The sequence below is a fragment of the Lemur catta genome, chromosome 3 (assembly GCF_020740605.2).
Source record: "Lemur catta isolate mLemCat1 chromosome 3, mLemCat1.pri, whole genome shotgun sequence".
NCBI classification, from domain to species: Eukaryota; Metazoa; Chordata; class Mammalia; order Primates; family Lemuridae; genus Lemur; species Lemur catta.
Window position 1 is genome coordinate 91,578,609 of NC_059130.1, and position 24,212 is coordinate 91,602,820.

At 36.2% G+C, this 24,212-nt stretch overlaps 1 protein-coding gene across 3 annotated transcripts in view; it reads left to right on the forward strand.

Annotated features, from left to right (window-relative positions):
- Positions 1-23,812, forward strand: part of STIL (STIL centriolar assembly protein) — a 59,791-nt gene extending 35,979 nt beyond the window's left edge. For all 3 annotated transcript variants that reach the window (XM_045545468.1, XM_045545470.1, XM_045545469.1), the window contains 4 exons: positions 2,480-2,711; positions 14,518-14,743; positions 16,035-16,285; positions 22,345-23,812. In XM_045545468.1, the coding sequence (XP_045401424.1) occupies positions 2,480-2,711; positions 14,518-14,743; positions 16,035-16,285; positions 22,345-23,134 (1,499 nt within the window). In that variant the 3' untranslated portion in view covers positions 23,135-23,812. The remainder of the gene's footprint in view (positions 1-2,479; positions 2,712-14,517; positions 14,744-16,034; positions 16,286-22,344) is intronic.
- Positions 23,813-24,212: the final 400 nt, after the last annotated feature.

A 24,212-nucleotide genomic window follows, 5' to 3' on the forward strand; every position in this document is an offset into this window, starting at 1 on the left:
TGTTGAGATTGAGCTACTTATGGAAATGTGGATAGAAATACTCAAATATAAGAGGAACATGAGTGCTGATGGGTTGATGACGTAGACAGACAAATGTAGAAGTAATAGATGAAGGTTTATTCTGGAGAATAAAAAGTTAAGAGGCAAAATAAGGAAGACAAATTTCTATATTCTTTTTCTGAACCTATATATTATCTAAACTGTGCAGGGGGGAGCAAGGAGGGAGGGTAGCAAGAGCTATATATATATTTGTAAGTCAAATTCAGGTACTATTCATTATTAGTTAAAATTCTTTGGCTGCAAGTAACATAAGCCACTTTGAACTAATTTAAGCGAGGAAGAGGAGTTTACTGGAAGGATATGAGGATCTTTTATGGAAGCCAAGGCCAAGAATAGAGCTGGACTTCAGGACAAGACTATAACTAGAAATTGGAATACCATTAGGACTATCCAGTTATTCTACATGTCTATTTTACTCAATTGTATCTGTAATCTGACTTTCGCTGCTTTACTTTTTTGCGGGGGGAGCAGAGGGGACAGAGTCTTGTTCTGTTGCCTGGGCTAGAGTGCTGTGGCATCAGCCTAGCTCACAGCAACCTCAAACTCCAGGCTCAAGCGATCCTTCTTGCCTAATCCGCCCAAGTAGCTGGGACTACAGGCGCACGCCACCATGCCCAGCTAATTTTTTCTATTTTTAGTACAGACAGGGTCTTGCTCTTGCTCAGGCTGGTCTCGAACTCCTGACCTCAAGCGATCCTCCTGCCACGGCCTCACAGAGTGCTAGGATTACAGGTGTGAGCCACCACGCCAGGCCACCTGGGCTGACCTAGAGCTTGTGGTATACAAGCTAAGTGTGTGTTGCACAGTTCTAACAATATATACAAACCATATTACTATCCCTCAGTCCCTGTTTCAGATTGCAGAGAACCTGAATGGCCTATTTTGGATTAGGTTTTTATCCCTAGTTCAATGGTAAGGAAGTTAAGAAATATATAATAGGGGCATATCAGGTAGCGTCTCACCTTTGTGGATTGCAGGGGTGATAATTCCCAGGAAAGTGTGAGTGTATGTGTGTGTGAGTGTGTAAGATAAAGGAGCTTGTGAGTATTGTAAGCTAAGTAAACATACCAAAAAATGCAGTGTCCTCCTATGTCCTCTTGTAAAATTCTGTATTTAATTGTATTATAGTTGCTTACCATTTGTTATCACTAGACTGTAAGCTTTTGGGATCTGGAACACTGGCTTGTTCATCATGGTGTCTTACTTCCTAACATGATGCCTGAAACATAATGAGTGCTGGATAAATAAGTGATAACTGGATGACGTCATTCATATGTTTACTGATATTCTGAAATGATTTAAAACAAGTTTTCAAACGTGATATATAGAATTCAAGTATTTAAAGACTTCATAGATTCATATTCCAAGTATTAATACTTACATGAAGAAAAATGAAGTATTGAAAGCCATTTGGACTAAATGACTTTTAGAAACACACTTATTCTATAATGTACCTAACTCCCTAAAGGTTTATATTGACATGTATTCAGAAAGAGTAGCAGTACCTATGTAATTTTTAAAAATTGTCCTTTTTTAAAAAAATTAGTGAATGCAAAATCAAATCTTGCTTTTAGTAATTTATTTTCATAAAATCACCCAAGTAGACCCTCTCAAAGTAGAAACCATTTTGACTAGGATTTACTTCTTGGTTTTAACCATTTCTTTAAAGCATTATATATAGCAGTATTTCCCAAACTGCAGAATGCATACAGCTCATGGTACAAGAGATGATTTAGGGTGGTATACAGATGATTATTTATATTTTGTAGATGTATTTATTCTTACGAGTATTGGAAAAGATAACAAACTCATCAAATCTATGATTTCACAGAAATGATGAGGCTTAGTAAAAATAGAATTAATTTAAAGAAAAACAGTAAGCAAATAATATTATGTACAAATAGCTCTGAAAATATGTGTAAGTGGTTGATAAAGGTTAGGGAACATTTGATTTTTAAATACTTGCCTGATATTGCCTATGTTTGATGCATCCCTAATATACTCCCCCCCTGGGGAAACTATATTTATTAAAAAGATTTATTCTGTAAAATTTGGATTCAATCAAAAGGCCACATTCAAAGATCCAGAAGGCCATGTGTGGCCCCAAGGCTGCAGGATCCCCACCCCTTTCTGGCCCATAAATCCTATTGAAAACCTTAATATGTAAAGCATTTCAGAGCTACTCCTCTAGAAGAGGCAGGGCCCAGAAGGTCCCCTTTCCCTTTTGCCCCACCTGCGTTTTCTGTCTTCTGCCTTTCACTTATTTCTTCGTGGCATTTCTAAGGAAATATAATTAGATAACAGTTCTAGATAATTGTGTTAAAATAACACAGCCATTCTTAACAAAGGTTTGTCAAGAGTTCTATTTTCCTAGTTCAGTATTTGTTTCAGTATCTGTTAACTCTTATTCAACCTCCAGGTGCTAGTTTGTTTTGGAATGCACCAAGTGATGATCAAGAGCCTGACTCTCAGCTGAAGCAAGATGATACCAAGATTTCTAGTGAGGACATGAATTTTTCTGTTGATATTAATAATGAAGTCCCAAGTCCTCCAGATAGTGCATCTTCATTAAAGGCAGTTGATATTCCCAGTTTTGAAGAGAGCAACATTGCTGTGGAAGAAGAATTTAATCAACCACTTTCTGTATCCAAGTAAGGTCTCTTTGATTGAATATTTCATTCTACTTTTTTAAATTTTATTTTTAACTGACAAAAAATAATTATGTATATTTATGGGATACAATGTGATGTTTTGATATGTGTTTACAATGTGTAATGATTAAATCAGACTCAACAAATCCATCAACTCACATACTTAACTTTTTGTGATGAAAACTTTTAAAATCTACTCTTTGAGCAATTTTGAAATATATAATGTATTGTTATTTATTATAGTTGTCATTATATGCAATCTTTTTCTTTTTAAATTCTAATGTTCTTTTGGTCTTCTAACTTAGAAACTATTTGTTTTCAGAATGGTTTTTCATTGGTGTTTTTACTTGATATGGTTTCTGTGTAACTGACAACTCTGCGCCTTCTAGAACTATCCATGATGTCAGTCATTGGATACATTAATAATCTCGCTGAATCAGAACATCTTAAGAAAACTTCAAAAATACATATGCTTAGGCCTCACCCTAGAGTTTCTGATACGAGGTTCCACATGGAGATGGGGCCCAGAATTTTATAAGTTTTTAAAGATTCCCCATATTGCAATTATATATAAAAGTGTCTTTATTTTTGAGAGATACAACCTGAATATATACAGAGGAAAAATTATTTGAGATTTGCTTGAAATGAATCCAGTGGGAGAATGAAATATCTAGGGGTATAAATGAAGTAAGATTGGCTATGAGTTGGTAATTTGAAAGTGATTTTATATGGTAGTTTGTTAAACAATTCTCTGTTGTTTTGAAATTTTGCATTATGAAATTTTTAAAAAAAAAATAAGGATTCCAGAGTAATGCAGATCCTCAGCAAATTTGGAAACATTCTTTGAACTTCTGGTGTGTGCTACCACAAAACTATACATAAGAGATCAAACAGTAGCTTAGTTAAAGCTCTTAACTTTATGGAATTTAACCACATGAGCAGCAAATAACATAATTTCATGTAGTGACAACTGCTCTGAAAAAATAAACTAGGGTGATCAAGTGGAGTGTAACTGGGCCAATAGCCTGGGAATGAGGTGATACAATATCTTAAGTAGATGGGTGATGGAAGCCATCTCTGAGGGAGTGACATTTGAGCAGTGACCCGAATGATGGAAGCAGTCAGTCATGAGAATATCAGGGGAACAGTGTTCCAGGTGGAAGAAGTGGTGAGTGTAAAGACCCTGAGGTATGCATGAGCATGACAGTCCCAGAAACAAGCAGGAAAGCCCATATGGCTGGACATAGTAACTGAGAAGGAGAATATAGGATATGAGGTCAGAGACATAGGCAGGAACCAAATTATGTGGAGCTTTATAGGATGTAGAAAAGTGTTTTAAATTTATTCCGTGTTCTTTAAAGCCAGTGGAGGATTTTAGACACTGGAGTGGTATGATCTGGTTTTCATTTTTTGAAGACCATTCTCATTTTGTGGAGAACTGAAGGGTGTTAAGAGTGGAAGTTGGGGTAATGGTTAATAGACTAAAGACCAAGTAAGATGAAGGTGCCTTGGACTTGTAGAATTGGTGGAAGGGTTAAGGTTTAGGATAACTTTTTAAAGTAAAAGAATAATGTAGGTTTAAAATGCCTCAGGTTAATATCACATGAAACAGTTTAAAGAGGTGAACTTGGCAGTGAGGTAGAATGGAGCAGGCAGTGGATTGCTTTTGTTTTTATTATTATAAGCCTTGTGATAGTATTTGACATTTTAAATTATTCTGATTACAATAATGATTAAAACAAACATGGCTTTTCGGAAAACTACAGAGAAGGCTAGGTGCCTGTAATCCTAGCACTTTGGGACGCTAAGGTGGGAGGACCACTTGAGGTCAGGAGTTTGAGACCAACCTGGGCAATAGCAAGATTCTGTCTCTCTAAATGAAATTTTTTAAAAATTAGTCGGGCATGGTGGCATGTGCATAGTCCCAGCTACTGGAAAAGCTGAGGCAGGAGGATCACTTGAGCCTAGAAGTTGGAGCCTGCAGTCAGCTATGATGATGCCACTGCACTGTAGCCCGGGCAACAGAGTGAGACCCTGTCTCAAAAAAAGAAAAGAAAAAAAAAAACTACAGAGAAACACCTTTCAGTATAGTGTATGTTTAAATCATATAAGTCAATTAAGTACTCATATGTACCACAGTACATCTTTTCTTATTGAAAAGATCTTTTGTGTACATTATATTGAGTTCCTAAGGGTTAAGGATCATATTCAGTTCTATATCTTTAGAACTTGACCAAGTGTCTGATTCCCCATGTTAGCTTCTTCATAAATGTTCACTGATAAAAAGAGCAATTTGGAGTGAGCCCCAAAGCAGGTCCACAATTTATTTGGAATAATTATAGAAACAATACAAAGGTTATCCTTATTTGTTCTCCTTGACTTAATTCTATAAATTGCAGACTACTTTCTAGAATTATGGGGGTTTTCAAGTTAGAGTCTTAAAAATCTACAATCTGTTGTGTCTTTTTTTGTTTGTTTTTTGAGACAGTCTTGCTCTGTCACCCTGGGTAGAGTACAGTGGTGTCAGCTCACTGCAACCTCCAACTCCTGGGGTCAAGTGATCCTCCTGCCTCAGCCTCCTGAGTAGCTGGGACTACAGATGCACACCACTGGCCCGGCTAATTTTTTCTATTTTTTGATAGAGACGAGTTCACACTGTTGCTCAGGCTGGTCTTGAACTCCTGACCTCAAGTGATCCTCTTACCTTGGCCTCCCAAAGTGCTAGGATTACAGGCATGAGCCACCTCGCCTGGCCTCTGTTGTGGTTTTTAGCTTCAGAAACAGATCTGATTTAATTGATAAAATGAAGTTAATTGCTTTTTCATAACAATTAATCAGCTCTATTGATTCTAGCACATAACTGGATGTAAATCTAATATTTGTTCAACATAATGTATTGATTTGGATTAAATATCTCCAGTGTTGTCCATGGTGGTTTTGGTGCTTTTCTAAGATCCTTTCCAAACATCTGGTCTGATTCATGCTGTGGTCCCCACTGCTGAGTATCCCTAGATGACACCTAGCTACCTGGGCTCCCAGTCCCCCTTGGATGTTTTGCTGGATCAGTCTTTCTGATGTTGCAGCAGTCTGTGAAAGATAAATTTATTTGCCTTGCAGTTTAATTGGTTATTGATTGCCTTTTCTCAGTGGTGAGTAGTGTGGTATGTAGTATTTATAGAGGATTTCTTTTAAAATGATCCCTATTTTTCTTTAGAAGCCATGCTTTGGACATGATACTTGGCATATTAGAATCGTCCATTAAAATTTTGTTTTAATCTTAAATCTTTTGAGGTTTGAAATCTTTAATATTTTGTTTCTGCTCTTCTCTTTTTTTCAGTTTTTGCTTTTTCTTGCTAGGTTAGACACCAAGGCAAATATTTGAAAATCCTTGAGGCCGGGCATGATGGCTCACGCCTATAATCCTAGCACTCTGGAAGGCTGAGGTGGGAGTATTGCTTTAGCTCAGAAGTTCAAGACTAGCCTGAGCAAGAGTGAGACCCTGTCTCTACCAAAAAGAAAGGAAGAAAAACCCAGCTGGACATTGTGGGGTGCACCTATAGTCTGTAGTCTCGGCTACCGGGGAGGCTGAGGCAGAAGGATCACCTGAGCCCAGGAGTTGGAGGTTGTAGTGAGCTGTTAAATACAGTGATGCCACTGCACTCTACCCAGGGCTACAGAGTGCAACTCTGTCTCAACAAAAACAAACAAGGCAACTGAACACCTCTCCTCACAACCCTCCACCCCTTCATATTAAAAATAAAAATTAAAAAATTTTAAATTAAAAGAATTTTTAAAAAAGAAAATCCTTGAACACACAGTATAGCAGAGTGATTAAGAGCATGGGCTCTGGTGTCAGACTGCCTGGATTTGAATTACAATAGTATGACCATGGGCAGTTCTCACAATCTCTTTGGACTCCATTTTCTCATCTGTTAGGTACTAAGTGCCTATTTTATATGATTGTTGTGAGGATGAAATGAGTTAATATATGTAAAGCACTTAGAAGAGTACCTACGAACTTAATTAGTGTTATCTTTTAGCTAAAGATGGAAAAAGGCAAATTCAGTAACTGAATAGACTCTCCTTAAAAATAAAGTGCTTTGCAAATGTTTGGATGATAAAAATCCTGCTCAGCGCAAGGAATTTTTTTAAAAAGCCATAAAATCTCTGAAGGTTGGATTTCTGCTTCTACATCTGACTGAGAGTTCTGGTGTTTTCATTAAAGTAAAGTTAGTTAGCATGGGTGAAGATAAAGGCTCAGTCTGATGTTTGGGGCACAGGGAAGGGTAACAGGAGATAAAGAGAACAATTATGGATCACCCAGTATGCACTTTGCATCTCCTTTAATCCTGTCACATTTTTTTCAACCCAGTAAGGTAAATACTGTTTTCTCTGTTTAATATGTGAGAAAACTGAGGCCCAGAGTGATAAAGAAATTTGCTCATGGTGGGATGAACACAAATAGCTGTAATATAAATGACATAAGACATAAAGAAGGTGCTAATGGGGGTTAAAAGAAGGAAGAGAGTGTATTCAGCTAGGGTTTTAGAAAAACGACTAGAGGAAACATACTTTTAAAATGACCCTTGAAGGGTGGATAGGATTTTGACAAGAATAGAGTGTACCAATTAAAGGCATTAGAGTAGCAAGTTGTGGGGCAGGCCGGTAGTCCTGGCTACTCGAGAGGCTGAGGCAGGAGGATTGCTTGAGCCCAGGAGTTGAGGCCAGCATGAGCAACATAGCAAGACCCCTGTCTCTCTTAAAAAATAAAAAAGAGGCAGTAGAACAGTAATTCTGACTCCATGGCATTTGAAAACAAAGATAAATCCAGGCCGTTTGCCTGTTTAGAAAATTTGTACAGAAGAGGTCTAAACAGTTATATTTTTAAAAACTTTATAAGCAATATTGATATGCAGACAAAATTGAGAACTACCACATTGCAAACAGAAGATATGTGGCTAAATTTGGAGTATTATTAGTAATCTAGTTTGTTCAAAATAATATTGTGAAATGGGGCATTGTAAGAAATTGGCCGAAAAGCCAGATTGATTACCAAATTTCAGAGAGCTTTGATTGTCAGAATAAAAAGTGTTTATTTTAATAAACCATTTAAGGTTTTTATTTATTCTTTTATTGTAGTAAAAAAACATTTATCATCTTAACCATTTTAAGTGTAGGGTTCAGTAGTGTTAAGTATATTCACATTGTTGTGAAACCGATATCCAGAACTTTTTCATCTTGCAAATTTGAAACTCTGTACCCATTGAACTGCCCTTTTTGCTTGCCCTCAGCCCCCGTGAACCATATTTTACTTTCTGTTTCTATGAATTTGCTTACTTTAGATAGCTCATGTAAGTGGAATCATGCAGTATTTGTCTTTTTATGGCTGGCTTATTTCACTTGGCATGGTGTCCTCAATGTTCATTCATGATGAAGCATATGACTGGATTTTCTTCCTTTTTAAGGCTGAGTAATGTTTTATTGTATGTATATATCACATTTTATTTATCCATTTATCCATGGATGGACATTCCGATTGCTTCTACCTCTTGGCTATTGTGAATAGTGCTGCTGCAAACATGGGTGTGCAAATCTCTCTTCAAAACCTTGCTTTTTAATTCTTTTGGATTTATACCCAGAGATAGGATTGCTGGATCATATGGTAGTGCTATTTTTAACTTTTTTAGGAACCTCTATACTATTTTCCATTAGTGATTGTGCCATTTTACATTCCCACCAACTGTGCACAAGGGTCTCAATTTCTCTACATCCTTGACAACACTTGTTATTTTTGGGGTTTTTTTGGATAGTAACTATCCTAATGGGTGAGAGATGATATCTCATTATGGGTTTGATTTGTACTTGTCTGATAAGTGATATATCCAGTATCTTTTCAAATGCTTTTTAGTCATTTGTGTATATCTTCTTTGGAGAAATGGCTACTCAAGTTCTTTGCCCATTTTTAAATTGTGTTATTTGATTTTTTTTGTTGTTAAGTTATAGGTATATTCTGGATATTAACCCCTTTTCAGATATAAGATTTGCAAATATTTTCTCCTGGTTAAGGTTTTTTTTTTTTTTTTTTTTTTTTTTGAAATGTATTTTTTCCTCTGTGTATAAGATTTAATTATCTATTTCAGCATACCAAATTTGGATACTAAAGGAAATTATATAATGTAATTTCACTGAAATTCTTTTGAGATTAGGATAAATTGACTTATATCTTTACTAATTTAAATGCAGTCTCATCTTTAGGAGGGAGATGGACTGGGTGACTTGGAGAGTGCCTTCCTAATTTTTAAGACCAGTATGTCTTTGTGTCTGAGATACCAGATGGTGATGATAGTAATCTCTATTTGTACTATTATTATTATTGATTTATTATTAATAAATAAATCCCTTGAGGAAGATACTTTGAAACTGCAGATATCCTCTTTTAGGCTTTCTTCCATTTATTTTGGTATCCATCTATGGATCTTGCCTGCAGTGATTACCACTGTAGTATTTGCCTAATGACAATTTTGTACTTTTCCTCATTCCTTCTACATTTATAAATTGAATTCTTCTGTAAGGAAAGAAGCTGTTCCTTCGTTTCCACTTACTTATTCATTTATTTATGCCAGTAAGGACTCTTGGATATTTCTTTTATTCTATGTTATAATCTAATACTATCATTATTTTATTGCTCAATTTGTTCCATTTTTGGCCATTGGAAGATCTTTTAGATTGGCTCCTGTTTACTTTGGACAAGTCCCCATCCTTTTTTGTACACATCTTATTTTCTGGTACCACAATATGTTCCAGGTTCATCTGGTATTTTCCCTGCTCCAGCACAGGAAACAACTACAGAAAGCAGGAGTGCTAGTTTGAGAGAATGGTATTTAGGAACAAGATCTGGTCACTATACTAGGTATGCTCTTCGTTCCTGTTGTTTCTGTGCTTTTAGGCCCTCTTTGCAGACAGACCTATTTTATTTACATACACACACACATGCACATATGTATGCATGCATATACACATAAATATATATATGCTTGCTAATCCATGCATACATACAAATCTATACTTATTTATAGATATATATGTATATATAAAAATTCTTGACTTCATACTAACCCTCCAGTTCCAATCTAAAACCCTCTTTTCTTATTTAAAGCTTTGTTTTCCAACAGTGAGAAACCTGGTTCTCATTATGTTTGCTATATTTATTTATTCAATGTATTCAATCTAGTAAACACATAAAGCAGAATTTTGAAACAGATTAAGTAACTAGAGTATTCTATTTGTGCACAGTTCTTTTTTATCTTTAGCTTTACAGTGTCCAGTCAAAATACTGTTTTCCAGAGTTATTTAGGTTAGTCCTTTTCTTCCCTATTCCCATCAGTGTGCTTATGTTATTGGTTTGTTATGCCATTAGGTTCATTTTGTAGTGTTTGTATTCCCCTTTTGGGGTCCCACTACATTCTGGTTGGTTTTACTTACTTTGGGTGTGTGTGAAACATTACAATGGTTCTAAGAGACAAAGCTGTATAAAAAAGTATATACAAAGAAAAGGGTTGCTCCCTTCTTATCCCTGCTCCCCTATTTTCAAATCTCATTTCTTCCTCCTCTTTCTCACCCATCCCCTTTAGGCAGCCAATCTTTTTAGTTTCTGGCTGGCTTATTCGTCTGTATTTCTTTTGCACAAAGGAACATGTATATATTTTATGTCTCCTTTCTTCCATGAAGTGTAGAAAAGAAGAATACCGTAAGTACTGTTTCAAACTTTGCTCTTTTCACTTAACAATATACCTTGGAAATCACTCCAGATCAGTTCTTATCAGTTCTTAGAGATCTTCCTCATTCTTCTTCTTTTTTTTTTTTTTGAGGCAGAGTCCTGCTCTGTCACCCTGGCTAGAGTGCCGTGGCATCAGCCTAGCTCACAGCAACCTCAAACTCCTGGGCTCAAGCAATCCTTCTGTCTCAGCCTCCCAAGTAGCTGGGACTACAGGCATACACCACCATGCCCGGCTAATTTTTTCTATATATTTTTAGTTGTCCAGCTGATTTCTTTATATTTTTTAGTAGAGATGGGGTCTCGTCTTGCTCAGGCTGATCTCGAACTCCTGAGCTCAAGGGATCCACCCGCCTCAGCCTCCCAGAGTGCTAGGATTACAGGCGTGAGCCACCGCGCCTGGCCTTCCTCCTTCTTCTTTAATAGCTGCATAGTACTCCATTGTGTGAATGTATCATAATTTAATCAACCACTCTCCTATTTATAAGCATTTGGATTTTTTCCAGTATTCTGCGATTACAAACAATGGTACAGTGAATTACTTTGTGTATGTGTATATTTGAATTGTTTAGAAGTGGGATTCCTGCATCCAAAGTTAAATGCATATATAATTTTTTTAGGTATTGCCAAATTTCCTTCCAGAAAGGGTTTTACTTTTACCGGTTCGCATTCTCACCAGCAATGTATGAAAGGACTTGTTTCCCCATAGCCATGCTGACAGAATATGCTGACATTTTTTTAAAAAAATTTCATACCAGTCTGACAGGTGACAAATGGTATCTTAGTGTTGTTTTATGTTTTGTTTTGAAATTATGTATGAGTTTGAACACCTTTTCATGTTAAGGGTCATTTTGATATCTGTGAATTGCCTATTTATGTCTTTTACCATTTTTGTGTAGACTTTTAGATCCTTTGCCTTCCATTTTTAAGTTTCTTTGTATGTTAGAGATGCTAGCTCTTTGTGGTATATGTTGTAAATATTTTCTCCCAGTTTGTCAGTTGTCTTTTGACTTGTTTATGTTGTTATTTGCCATGTAATTTTTTTTTATGTTTATGTAGTCAAATTTATTGACTTTTTCTTAGAATTATATCTTGACTGGTAAAATTTAAAATTTAAAATTCAATTCAGGGCCGGGCGCGGTGGCTCACGCCTGTAATCCTAGCTCTGGGAGGCCGAGGCGGGTGGATCGCTCGAGGTCAGGAGTTCGAGACCAGCCTGAGCAAGAGTGAGACCCCGTCTCTACTAAAAAATAGAAAGAAATTATCTGGCCAACTAAAAAATATATATACAAAAAAATTAGCCGGGCATGGTGGCTCATGCCTGTAGTCCCAGCTACACGGGAGGCTGAGGCAGTAGGATTGCTTAAGCCCAGGAGTCTGAGGTTGCTGTGAGCTAGGCTGATGCCACGGCACTCACTCTAGCCCGGGCAACAAAAGTGAGACTCTGTCTAAAAAAAAAATAAAAATAAAAATAAAATAAAATTCAATTCAGCTAATATTTATTGAGCTTATTATGTACCAAATGTGTGCTTGGCAGTTCATGTCAAGTTAAAATTAAATAATGTAGAAATATTGGAAATAACCTAAGTTTTAAAGAAGAGATGTTAGAAAAATCATACTGTGTCTATAAAATGAAATATTATGTGAAGATTAAAACTTATTTTTAAGAATATGTAATGAGGCCAGGAACAGTGGCTCACACCTGTAATCTCAGCACTTTGGCAGGCTAAGGCGGGAAGATCGCTTGAGCCCATGAGTTAGAGACCAGCCAGGGCAACATGGCAAGACCTCATTTTTACAGAAAATTTTTAAAAAATGAGCCAGACATAGTGGTGCACACCTTATAGTCCCAGCTACTCAGGAGGCTGAGGCCAAAGGATCACTTGAGCCCAGGAGTTTTGAGGTTTCAGTGAGCTATAATCATGTCACTGTAATCTAGTCCAGGCAACATGGTGAGACCTCGTCTCAAAAATAAATAAATAAATAATAAAAAGGAATATGTAATGAAATAGGAAAATACTCATGATACAATGTTAGGTTTTAAAAAGCAACTCCCAAAACTATTATAATCTGGTACAGTTTTTCAGAGACAGTACATATAATTTATATAAAAAAATACGAATGGAAATACTCTGAAGTGTTAACAGTGGTTCTCTGTAGGTATTAAATTACCTGTGACTTTTATTTTCTTCATATTTGGTGTAGGTTAGTTACTTAATCTTTCTGTGCCTCAATATCTTTACCTGTCAAATGGGGCTAATACATAATATCTATCTCATAGGTTGTTTTGGTAAGGATTATATAAGAAAATGCACTTGAAACCATGCCTGGTCCATAATAAGCCTTCTGTTAGCTAATATTTACTATTCTTACTTTTCTGTATTTTATAGGAGCCACAGATTACTGTTCTAATAAGAAATATGTTTTTAATACTGATTTCTCTAGTTATTTTTAAAATGTTTATTTTCTAATTTTGAAAATAATGCTCATTGTATAAAATTGAAAAAATACAAGAAAGCATAAACAAGAAAAGGAATACAAGCAAATATGTATATTTTAAGTTGTCATATATAAAATTGTATGTATTATGTACAACATGATGTTTTGAAGTATATACACTGCAGGGTAGTTAAATCTAGCCAGGCTGGCGGGCATGGTGGCGCACACCTGTAGTCCCAGCTACTCGGGACGCTGAGGCAGAAGGATTGCTTGAGCCCAGGAGTTTGAGGTTACTGTGAGCTAGGCTGATGCCATAGCACTCTAGCCTGGGCAACAGAGCAAGACTCTGTCTCAAAAAAAATTTAGCCCGGCTGGGTGCAGTGGGTCACACCTATAATCCCAGCACTTTGGGAGACCAAGGTGGGAGGATTACCTGAGCTCAGGAGTTTGAGACCAGCCTGAGCAAGAGCAAGACCCTGGCTCTACGAAAAATAGAAAAATTAGCCAGGCATGGTGGTGCAAACCTGTAATCCCAGCTATTCAGGGAACTGAGGCAGGAGGATCACTTGAGCCCAAGAGTTTGAGGGTGCAGTGAGCTATTATCATGCCATTGCATTCTAGCTCAGGCAACAAAACAAGACCTTGTCTTAAAAAAAAAAAAAAAAGTCTAGCCAATCAACAAATACACCGCACCATCTCACACAGTCATCACTTTTATGGTGAGAACACTCAACATCCCCTCTTACAACATTTTTCAAGAATTATATCATCATTAACTATGGTCACCATGCTATACAATAGATCTCTTGAGCTTATTCCTCCTATCTGATTATGAATATGTATTCTTTGACCAACATCTCCACAGTCTTCCCCCACCCCAATTACGCCAGCCTCTGGTAACCACCATTCAGCTCTCTCCCTCTATGAGATCAACTTTTTTAGGTAACCACCTGAGTGAAGTCATAACAGTATTTGTGTTTCTGTGCCTCGCTTATGTCACTAAATGTTCTCCAGTTCCATCCATGTTGTCACAAATGACAAGATTTCCTTTTTATGGCTGAATAGTATTCCATTATGTATATATACACCACATTTTCTTTATCCATTCATCCTTTGATGGACACTTAAGTTGATTCCCTATCTTGGCTATTATGAATAGTGCTGCAGTAAACATGGGAGTACAGATGTCTCTTCAACACACTTATTTCATTTCCTTTGGATATATACCCAGTAGTTGGATTGCTGGATCATATGGAAGTTCGTGTTTTAATTTTTTGAGGCACCTCCATACTGTTTTCCATAATGGTTATACTACTTTACATTTCCACCAACAATGTGTAAAGGTTCCCTTTTCTTCACTATTATTTTAAAATTTGAAGTAAACAAATAACATAACTTAGAAAGGTATTATGGTTAGTTTATGTGCAGCCTGTCAGGATGGGGTATTAATATAGCATTGCTAAGAGCTGATAACCTCCTCTAGGGATGGATGCTGCTTAAGTCTTATCCCTTTCTTCCAGAGTTACTACATTTCAAATATATGTTAAAGGTACCTTGATGACTAACTCTTATGTTATATATCCTTTCTAACAGCTCTTCTCCAGTTGCAAGAAAAAAAGCTGATACACCTGTGTTCTTTCCAAATGGCCTTCTGGCAGAGAATGTAAGCATGTGCTTACAGACAGGACCAACAGAGGGTGCTAGTAACAACTCTGAAACATCAGAGGAACCAAAAATTGAGCAAGTAATGCAAGAACAAGTAATGCAACCCTTGCCTCATCAACCATCAGATAACCAGAAAATTTACCAGGATTTATTGGTAAGAAAATGTAGACCATTTCATCTTTTTGACATTATTACGTAGTATAGGTTATACTAGTTAAGCTTTTCCTGGATTTAAACCAATTGAGACCTTGAGATAAAAAGATTTTTGCCTTATTAACAATATATCATTTATTTCTTTGAGCTTTTCATAAATTATGATAATTAAATTCAGTAATTTATTATAAACATGCCAGTCATCAATTACTTAGCAAAAAAAGGACTTATTTAAAAAATATATGTTGATATTTTGCCAAATTCAAACTAAAATTTGTATTGGAAAAAAATAAGCAATAGTTTGTAGGAAGTTTGAAAATTGGAAAGTGGTAGGATATTTATGATATTTACCGATTTCAGTTCAAGTGAGAAGATGTTTATTGAATACTTAGCTTAATCTAAGAAAGTGGACTAAATAAAGTAGATAATATAAAGATGAACGTGACAATCTGTGTCCTTGAGAGCCTAGGGGAAACAGTAGCACACTGACGCTAGTAACAAACAGTAAGACAGGTTGAGCAGCGGTGTGAAGCAAAGGGAGCACAGAATAAAGAGGTAATTCTGGTTGGAGGAACTAATCTTCTTGGAAACTTAGAATGTGATCTGGGACTTAAAAGTTGAAAGAACCCTGGCCGTCACTTCTATCCAATTTGTAGACTTTGGAACATTTAATTTCTCCATTTATAATTGAAGACTAATTAAATACACTTCTTAGGACCTTGTGTGTTTACCAGTGAACACATATTTGTTTTTTGCCTGCTGTGACCTACACTGGTGCTAACAGCTTATATGCTCAGGGAATGAAATATGCTTTAATGTCAGGAAGGCAGAGATAGTATCACAAGTCATTCCCGTTTTTAGAAAGTGAGAAAAGAAAGGAGCCTAATTCTGGAAGTAACATAAAGGTCTAATTTTTATATTAATAACTCCAAAACATAATATCATTTTTCAAATGAAAGTATAATTTAAAACTTTTGTTTATAAAGAATTTAGCCTAAATCCTTGAAAACACTTAGATTATTACTCAAATGATTTTAAGTACGTTGGTTTTAAAATGAACAAATTCTGAACAAACATTCTATTTCCTCTAGGGTCTGATGAAATCATTCATCAAGATGGGCTTCTTTTATAAAAACCCCATAATACTTGCAAATGTACTTGATACTTTGTAGAATTTGACGAGATAATAATATTTTGCTTTCTTGTGGCCTTAACTTATGGTATTATTTAAGATCTTAGCCTAAGATTTTTAATGGTGGTATTTTAGATGTGTCATTTTTCTTTTTAATCAGGGTCAAGTGAACCACCTATTAAATAATTCCTCCAAAGAAACTGAGCAGCCATCTACCAAGGCAGTAATTATCAGCCACGAATGCACCAGAACCCAAAATGTTTACAATACAAAGAAAAAAAAGCATGATTCTGAACTAGTGGACAAAGATTGTGTTCTTAATGCAACCCTTAAGCAACTAAGAAGCCTTGGAGTAAAAATTGATTCTCCCACTAAAGTGAAAAAAAATGCACATAAAGTGGACCATGCCAGGTAACTTAAAAAGCTTGTTTTAAAAGATGAATAAATTTTAGATGTATTGCAGCAGTGTCATGAGAAAAGATATATTTGTGCCTCAATTCAGTTGATTCATCATTTATTCAGGGCCTACTACATATATGATGAATAAGAGATCATCTCTACATTTTAGAGTCTTCATTTTAGTCAGAGAGAGGGTTACATACAGAAGTAATTTGAAAGAGATTGTGAGATAACTCCTGTGTAGAGATGCCAGCAAAATATTTTGGGAGTCTTGTGGAAAGAGAAAGGAGTTTTACTTGACAGTGTCTGAAAAGTCTTCCTGGAGGTGAGAGGGTCTGTGCCAGCTACTGGGTGTGCAGTTATATAGTTGTGTTATCCATAAAGGAAAAACATTAGCCAGGTGTGGTGGCGCATGCCTGTGGTCTTAACTACTTGGGAGGCTGAGGCAACAGAATCAGTTGAGTCCAGGACTTTAAGGTCACAGTGAGCTATGATTGTGCCACTGCACTCCAGCCTAGGTGGCAGAACGAGACCCTGTCTCTAAAAAAAATTTAAAAATAAAATAAAAAGCAAAAACACATTTTCTAGGAGTGTGTCCAGTTGGTCATGTCTGTTCAGATTTCTCTCCATCAAAGATGATCTTAGCACATACATATAAAAAAGAGGATAAAGTCTGGAAATTATATTATTAATGCTAGCATGTTTTCTCTTAATTATTTTTTATTATTTTCTAATTATAAAAGTAATAAAATTTCATGTTTTAAAAAATAATATAGAAGAATATAAGATAATATGCAAAAATGTCCACTCCCAAACTTCTTAGTCCGTCTCCTCCAAAGTTACTTCTCTCAACCATTTCTTTTGTATTCTTCTAAAAATATCCTATGAATATTCAAGAATATATGTTTGATAAGTTTTGTGATCTGATTTTTTTTCTTAACATTATTATAGTTTAGATACATTTCCTTATAGGTACATACAGTTCTTTCTCATGCATTTAAATAGCTGCGCAATAAAATATTCTTTTACCCTTGTACTATGATATATTGAAACCCAGTCCTCTATTAATGGACCTTTAGGCCAAATTTCTTATTTGTTTTTTTAAATGATGCCAAGTGAACATTGTTTTACAGATGCTTGTACAAGTATCTTTGTAGGATAAATTCATAGGTAGGCAGGATCAAAGGATATGTGCATTTAAAGTTTTGGTGGATATTACCATTGCCCACCAAATAGTTGTATCAGTTTATATTCCTACCAGTAGTGTAGGTGAATGAGGCTAGCATTTTTGAAGGATTTATTTCCATGCTGTGAGGTAGAGGCTATATAACCTTTCTTGGAACACTTAGAAATCACTCTCCTATCTTTGTGAAACCCTTATGTTTCGTTATGGCTGCCCTTAAGGAGTAGTTTTTAGGTAATGTATTTATTCACAGTGGCTATTCTATTTTAACATCTTTAGTGTGAAACATTGAAATTAATAAATTTTCAGTATATAATGAACTTGATTTTTTGTTTTGTTTTATTTTTGGTTTTTTGAGACAGGGTTGCACTCTGTTGCCCAGGCTAGAGTGCAATGGTGTCATCATAGCCCACTGCAACCTCAAACTCCTGGGCTCAAGCAATCCTCCTGGATCAGCTCCCCAAGTAACTTGGGACTACAGGTACAAGCCACCATGCCCAGCTAATTTTTCTATTTTTTGTAAAGATGAGGTCTTGCTATGACTGGTCATATGGCTCAGGCTGGTCTCAGACTCCTGGGCTCAAGCAGTCCTCCTCCCTTGGCCTCCCAAAGTGCTGGGATTACAGGCTTGAGCTACCATGCTCAGCCACAATTTCTTAACTATTTAAATGTTGATATGATGAACATTTTTTTTTGCAAATACTGCATTTTTCAGTTTTAGGGTTATTTTCTTAGGAGTCTTGGAAATGAAAATACTCTAGTCAAAAATGGTATGAAAAATTTCAAAGCTATTGCTAAGTTGCTTTCTGAAAGAGTGAGGTTTTATAGTCCTACCAGCTATATGTGTTACTATTTCACCAGTACTTTCACTTCAATAAATATATAATGAGCTTCTATTATGAGCCAGCTATGAGAGAGGTATCATGATACACAAGATAACCTGCTAAAGACATTCTTACCCTCATAGAGCTTACAGTTCAGTGGGGAAGATACACAGATAAATAGTCAATTGTAATATGTTCTGATGCCTGCTATGAAAAGGAAAGATATAGAATGCTATGGAACATATAGGAAAGGTAGCTAACATTAGCAGTACTTTTATACTGTGTTATAATTACCCTATATTAAAATTGTCCTTTTTAAAGATCTGTGCTAATTGAGAGCAAACATATATTTAAAAAATTTTTATTTTATTAATGTGTTCTATGTTATTTTTATTAAAAATAAAACTTCACGAAACTAATTCTTTGACATAGAAGTCAAATTTTGTCAGTTATCTTAGTCTTATGTCTGGAATATTCTTCCAGCCTATCTGAAGCCTGCCTGATATATTCATATTGTTTCAGAGTATGTCTTTTTTTTTTTTTTTATTTTTTGAGACAGTGTCTTGCTCTGTCAGCATGGCTAGAGTGCAGTGGCATCATGAGAACTCCCTGTAACCTCAAACTCCTGAACTCAAGCGATGCTCCTGCCTCAGACTCCTGAGTAGTCTCACTCTTGCTCAGGCTGGTCTTAAACTCCTGACCCTAAGCAGTACTCCCGCTTCAGCCTCCCAGAGTGTTGGGATTATAGGTGTGAGCCACCGTACCTGGCCCATAGGTTGTCTTAATCTTAACCTTTTTAGTATAATCACCTACCATTCCCTGTGAAGTTCCATTTTATCCACCTTTGGCACTTGCAAGGTTCCTTGACATTACTGTTATCTGGTATGCTCTTTTTTACCTTTCTGCTTGCCAAAATCCAGAATCCTGCTTTTTTTTTTTTTTTTTTTTGCGACAGGGTCTTGGTCTGTCACCCATGCTAAAGTATAATCACATGATCACAGTTCACTGCTACCTCCAACTTCCAGGCCCAAGTCATCCTCCTAGCTCAGCCCCTGAGTAGTGGGGACCACAGGCGTGCACCACTGTGTGTGGCTAATTAATTTATGTTTTTTGTAGAGATGGGGTCTCACTTTGTTGGCCAGGCTAGTCTCAAACTCCTGGCCTCAGCAATCCTCCCGCCTCAGCCTCCCAAAGTACTGGGATTATAGGTGCGAGCCACTGTGCCTGCCCACCAGAGTCCTTCTTATCCTTCAAAGCTGGACTCAGATGTCACCTCCTTTGTCAAGGTTTCCTGGACCCCTCAGAGAGCATTGATGTTTTGTACTTTTGGAATACCTTGTTCCTAATAGATTATAGCATGTGCCTATGACATCTAGTTCTATAAACCCACCTATTTTTTAATCATTGTATCTATGTAAAAACTCATTTTGTGTTCCAATTCTGATTTCAGAAGCACATCCTCCCACGAGAAGAGTGGCTGAGGCGAGGGAAGGAAAACTTCCTTTCTGCATTCCTGTTCCAGAATCTTAGGGAGTCCAGATCCAGAAAGGCAGGGAAAGAGAATGTCAGACATACCTAGAAATTATACAGGAGATGGAGATTGTGGGTTTGAGGTCTGGCAGCAACCTCTACAGGCAGGTTCCCATTTGTAATTCAGAACGTCTCAAGTAGTCTGTCTAGTTGCTTCTTTACCTTGCTTCCTGGCTCTGTGCTTATTAGTTGGAAAACCCTATGTAGGGAAAGTAGGAGATAACTAATCTGGATTCAAACAGGACAATAAATCAAGATTGGTTTTCATCTTTAAGTTGGAATAATTTTAGAGTTTCTCTCAAATTGTTGGCATGTGACTCTGTTACTCTAATTATTCAGAGACTTTCATCATCCTTTTGTGACTGTTCATCTAATGAGATTCTAACGTATATTTGTGCTGAAGGCTTTTAGGATTTGATTAGTGGAATAGCCTCCTTTTGCTTTGGTTTTGAGTATTATTGATTTGGTTTTTTGTTTTTTTAAGAGACAGGGTCTCACTTTGTGTCTAGGCTGGCCTCCCACTCCTGGGCTCAAGCGATTCTCCCACCTCAACCTCCCAAGTAGTTGGGACTACAGGCGCATACCATTGTACCTGGCTTGATTGGTTTTGCTATCAAAGCAATGATGTCTCATTGCCCCCCAAATGGAGACTAGCTATCTGTGTTAGTAAAACTTGAAGAACCTTCTAAACTGTTGTTGACTGCTTCATAGATCTTTTAACCATTCTATAAAAGAAGATCTAATTAAAATTAGACCTACTTTCTCTAAATAAATATTTAACATTTATGTTAAATATTTAGTTTTCAAAATATTAAATTTTGAGCCAGAAGTTTTTATTTGCTTTTGTCAAATTATTTATATTAATAGTATCTATAGACATTATACTTATGTTTACTTCAATATATGTAAGTTATCTGATTTAATGTACAAGTTGCTTATTCTGAGGAAATAGGCAAAGTAGAAAAGGACTGTATATTAAGAAGGTATTATTAACACCATGAATAAAAGAATAATATCTAGATAAATTGGTAGTATCCCTTTCATTTTATTAAAACAGTCTCCAAAGCAGTACCAAGAAGGTTAAGGGAAAATTCCACGGTAGTTATAAAGACAGCATTATTGAGCACACTGTTGTTCCATTGTTTGGTGATGACATCACTGGTTTCAGGGAATACTAATGGTTGGAAAGAGTTTCTTCCAAATTTTAGGTGCTTATGACAATGAAAATACCTGATAGTTATTTGGATTTTGTGGGGTTATGGATCCAAGCAGTGGCTGGCACATTAAAACAGCTGAGTTTCTTCATGGGATGATATAGAAAGCCATAGTATATTCTTTGACTAGAATATAATGTTTACCACAACAAATGCAGAAAGGAGTCTGATAGCAAAACACAAGTTGCTGAATATAGTACAGTGAAACAGTGGTTACAGAGCCCCAGAGAGTAAGACAGACATAGGTTTCAGTCTTGGCTTACCACTTACTAGCTGTTAAACTTTCAGAAAGTTAGTTCAAATCTCTACTCCTCAATTTTCTCAACTGAAACTAAAGATAAATAATAGTTCCTAATTCTTTATTCATTCAGCAAATACTGAGTGCCTACTATGTTCCAGGCGCTGAGGATACTGCAGTGAGAGAAAAAACAGATAAAAATCTCTGCCCTCGTTGGCTTTCATGAGGGAGGTAGACCATAAATAAGATGTGTGTTAAACATAGATAGCAGTAAGTGCTGAAGAGAAAACAAAAGTAGGGCAAAGGGAATATAAAGTGTTGAAGTGGAGAATAAGGTTGAAATATTAGATATTTAACCTTGAGGAAGGTTACTGTGAGGAATATATGTGAATAATGCATGTTAAGCATTTAGCAGAGTGCCTGGCACATGTAAGACCTCAGTAAGAATTAGCAGCTGTTACGATTATATATGTGATTTAAAGAAAAAGGCAAGTCAGTTGAGATAACACTAACCAAAGTGAGTTGAAGATTATATCTAATGAAAAAAAGTGTGTGTACAAGCCCATATCCAGAGACTGGTTGATGTTTTTTATTCATTACAAATGGAATCTCTTCAACTATGAACAATTTAATTTTCTGAGCTACTTACCAACGCTTGTAGTTATGTCATCAAATGTGTTTTGTATTCAGTTTTATTTATATATTGTACTTTACTTTGAACATTAGCTGATCTCTCCCACTGTTTGGGGTTAATAGATGTAAATCAAGTGACTCACAGTGATATTGAATGACTTTTGGCCTTGTATTTGGTCTTAAAACCATGACTGATGTACAAATTTAGGAAAATGAATTTGTATCCCACTTTAAATCTGTGACTCATGGATTACCTTCTAGGTTGTTGTATTTATCCCTTGAGTGTGTATCTGGATCATCAAGACTTATATCTGAGTACTCAAATAAAAAGCACCATGAATTTAAGGCTGAAGACCTTTTGTTATTTTATAGAATGGAACACATTTAGAATGACACTATTTAGTACTCTAAATAAGGTAAATAATGGCCTACTACTTTGTGTCTTTCAGTGTGTTGGCATGCATCAGCCCAGAAGCAGTGATCTCTGGATTAAACTACATGTCATTTGCTAATGTTGGCATGAGTGGCGTAAGCCCCAGTGGTGTGGATTTGAGCATGGAAGCAAATGCTATAGCTCTGAAATATTTAAATGAGCATCAGCTGTCACAGTTGTCTCTCACTCGATCAAACCAAAACAACTGTGACTCATCGTTTAGCCTTCTACATATTAATACAGACAAAAGCACAGTGGGGCTTAGTTTAATTTCACCAAACAACATGTCATTTGCAACCAAAAAATATATGAAGAGATATGGACTCATACAAAGCAGTGACAACAGTGAAGATGAAGAGGAGCCTTCCAACAATGCAGATAGCAAGAACGAACATTTATTGAATAAAAACCTTACATCCATACCTGATCAACTTGGTCATCAGAAAGAGCCTTCTGGGAATGCCTGTGAAATAATTAATTATTATAACTGTGAATCCATGGGCACCCACACAGATAAGCCAGTATTGAAAAATATTACAAATGAAATTGTGCGGCCAAAAGCATCACAGCAGTTGAATGAAAACCCAGCTTTCTTATTAAAAAACCATAAACCAACTCCTGTAGTGAACCTCCGAACTGGGAAAGCAGAGTTTACTCAACATCCTGAGAAGGAAAATGAAAGGGACATTCCAATTTTTCCTGAAAATTTGCAGCCTTCTGAAACTTTAAAGCAAATGAATAGCATAAATTCAGTAGGCACCTTCTTAGATATAAAGCATCTCAGACAGTTGCCAAAATTATTTTAAACCTTTAACTCTCTGTCGTGATATAAGGACAGTGTCTCCTGAAGATATGTAGGGAAACCAGAGCCTTTTGGTGATTTGGGGATTCCTAATCATTCCAGGAGTCAGTCTCTTGGTAGCAGCTGATTGCAAAGAGCTGAACAAGTGACTTGATTGTCTATGAAGATGGCTGGCTAGTGGGAGGGCTAAGTTCTCGTTCAAATAGAGCTGTTCAGCATCACTGAAAATTTTAAGAAAAACAAACCTTGAGATCAGTTATTTCAATAAATTTAGGAAAACATATACTATCCAACTCTGAATCTGTACTGCTGTTTTATACTGTACATTTTAAGAAGTCCATTTTCCTAGCATGTTGCATCTCTGCATCTACCCTGTTTCACTAAAAGAACATGAAGTTATCATGACCTTGGCTAAATTAGCAAAATCAACCCTTCTTGAGTTTAAGGGAGAAGTTATTTTTTTAAATAACTTAAGATGTTTTATATAAGGATTATATTTCCCCTTAAGATGCATATTTATTAAATTCTAGAAATACAAGTTTTGCAGTGTGGTGGGTTAATATTAATGTAACATCTTCAGTATATAGCAGTAGCTATCACAGAATAAGAAAATTACTGAGAGTGTGCTTTATAACCTTTGTGAGTTTTTCAAGTGTCTTGATATTGTTAATAAAACTTAATTAAAAAATGTCTAGATTGACTGTTTTCCTTTGTTCTCTGCTATAGTTTGTTCTTCCCCACTTTTTAAAAAACTTTTAGATTCCCCAAAAGTTACCAAAATAATACAGAGAGTTCAAGTATACGCTTCTCCCAGTGTCCCCTGGTGATAACATCTCATGGTAATCATAGTAAATTATCAAAACCAAGTAACTGACATTGGCCAGGCACAGTGGCTCATGTCTGTAATCTCAGGGACTCAAGAGGCTGATCAATTTCCAAACCAGCTGTGGTTTTCTGAGACAATAACCTGCTAAAACAATTTATGGTTAGCAAGCCCAAGTGTAGTAATATGGTGGCTCCCTACTGTTCCCCACTGGAGCCATGATCAGTTAGTACATCCTTCCCTACATCATTGCTCCCTG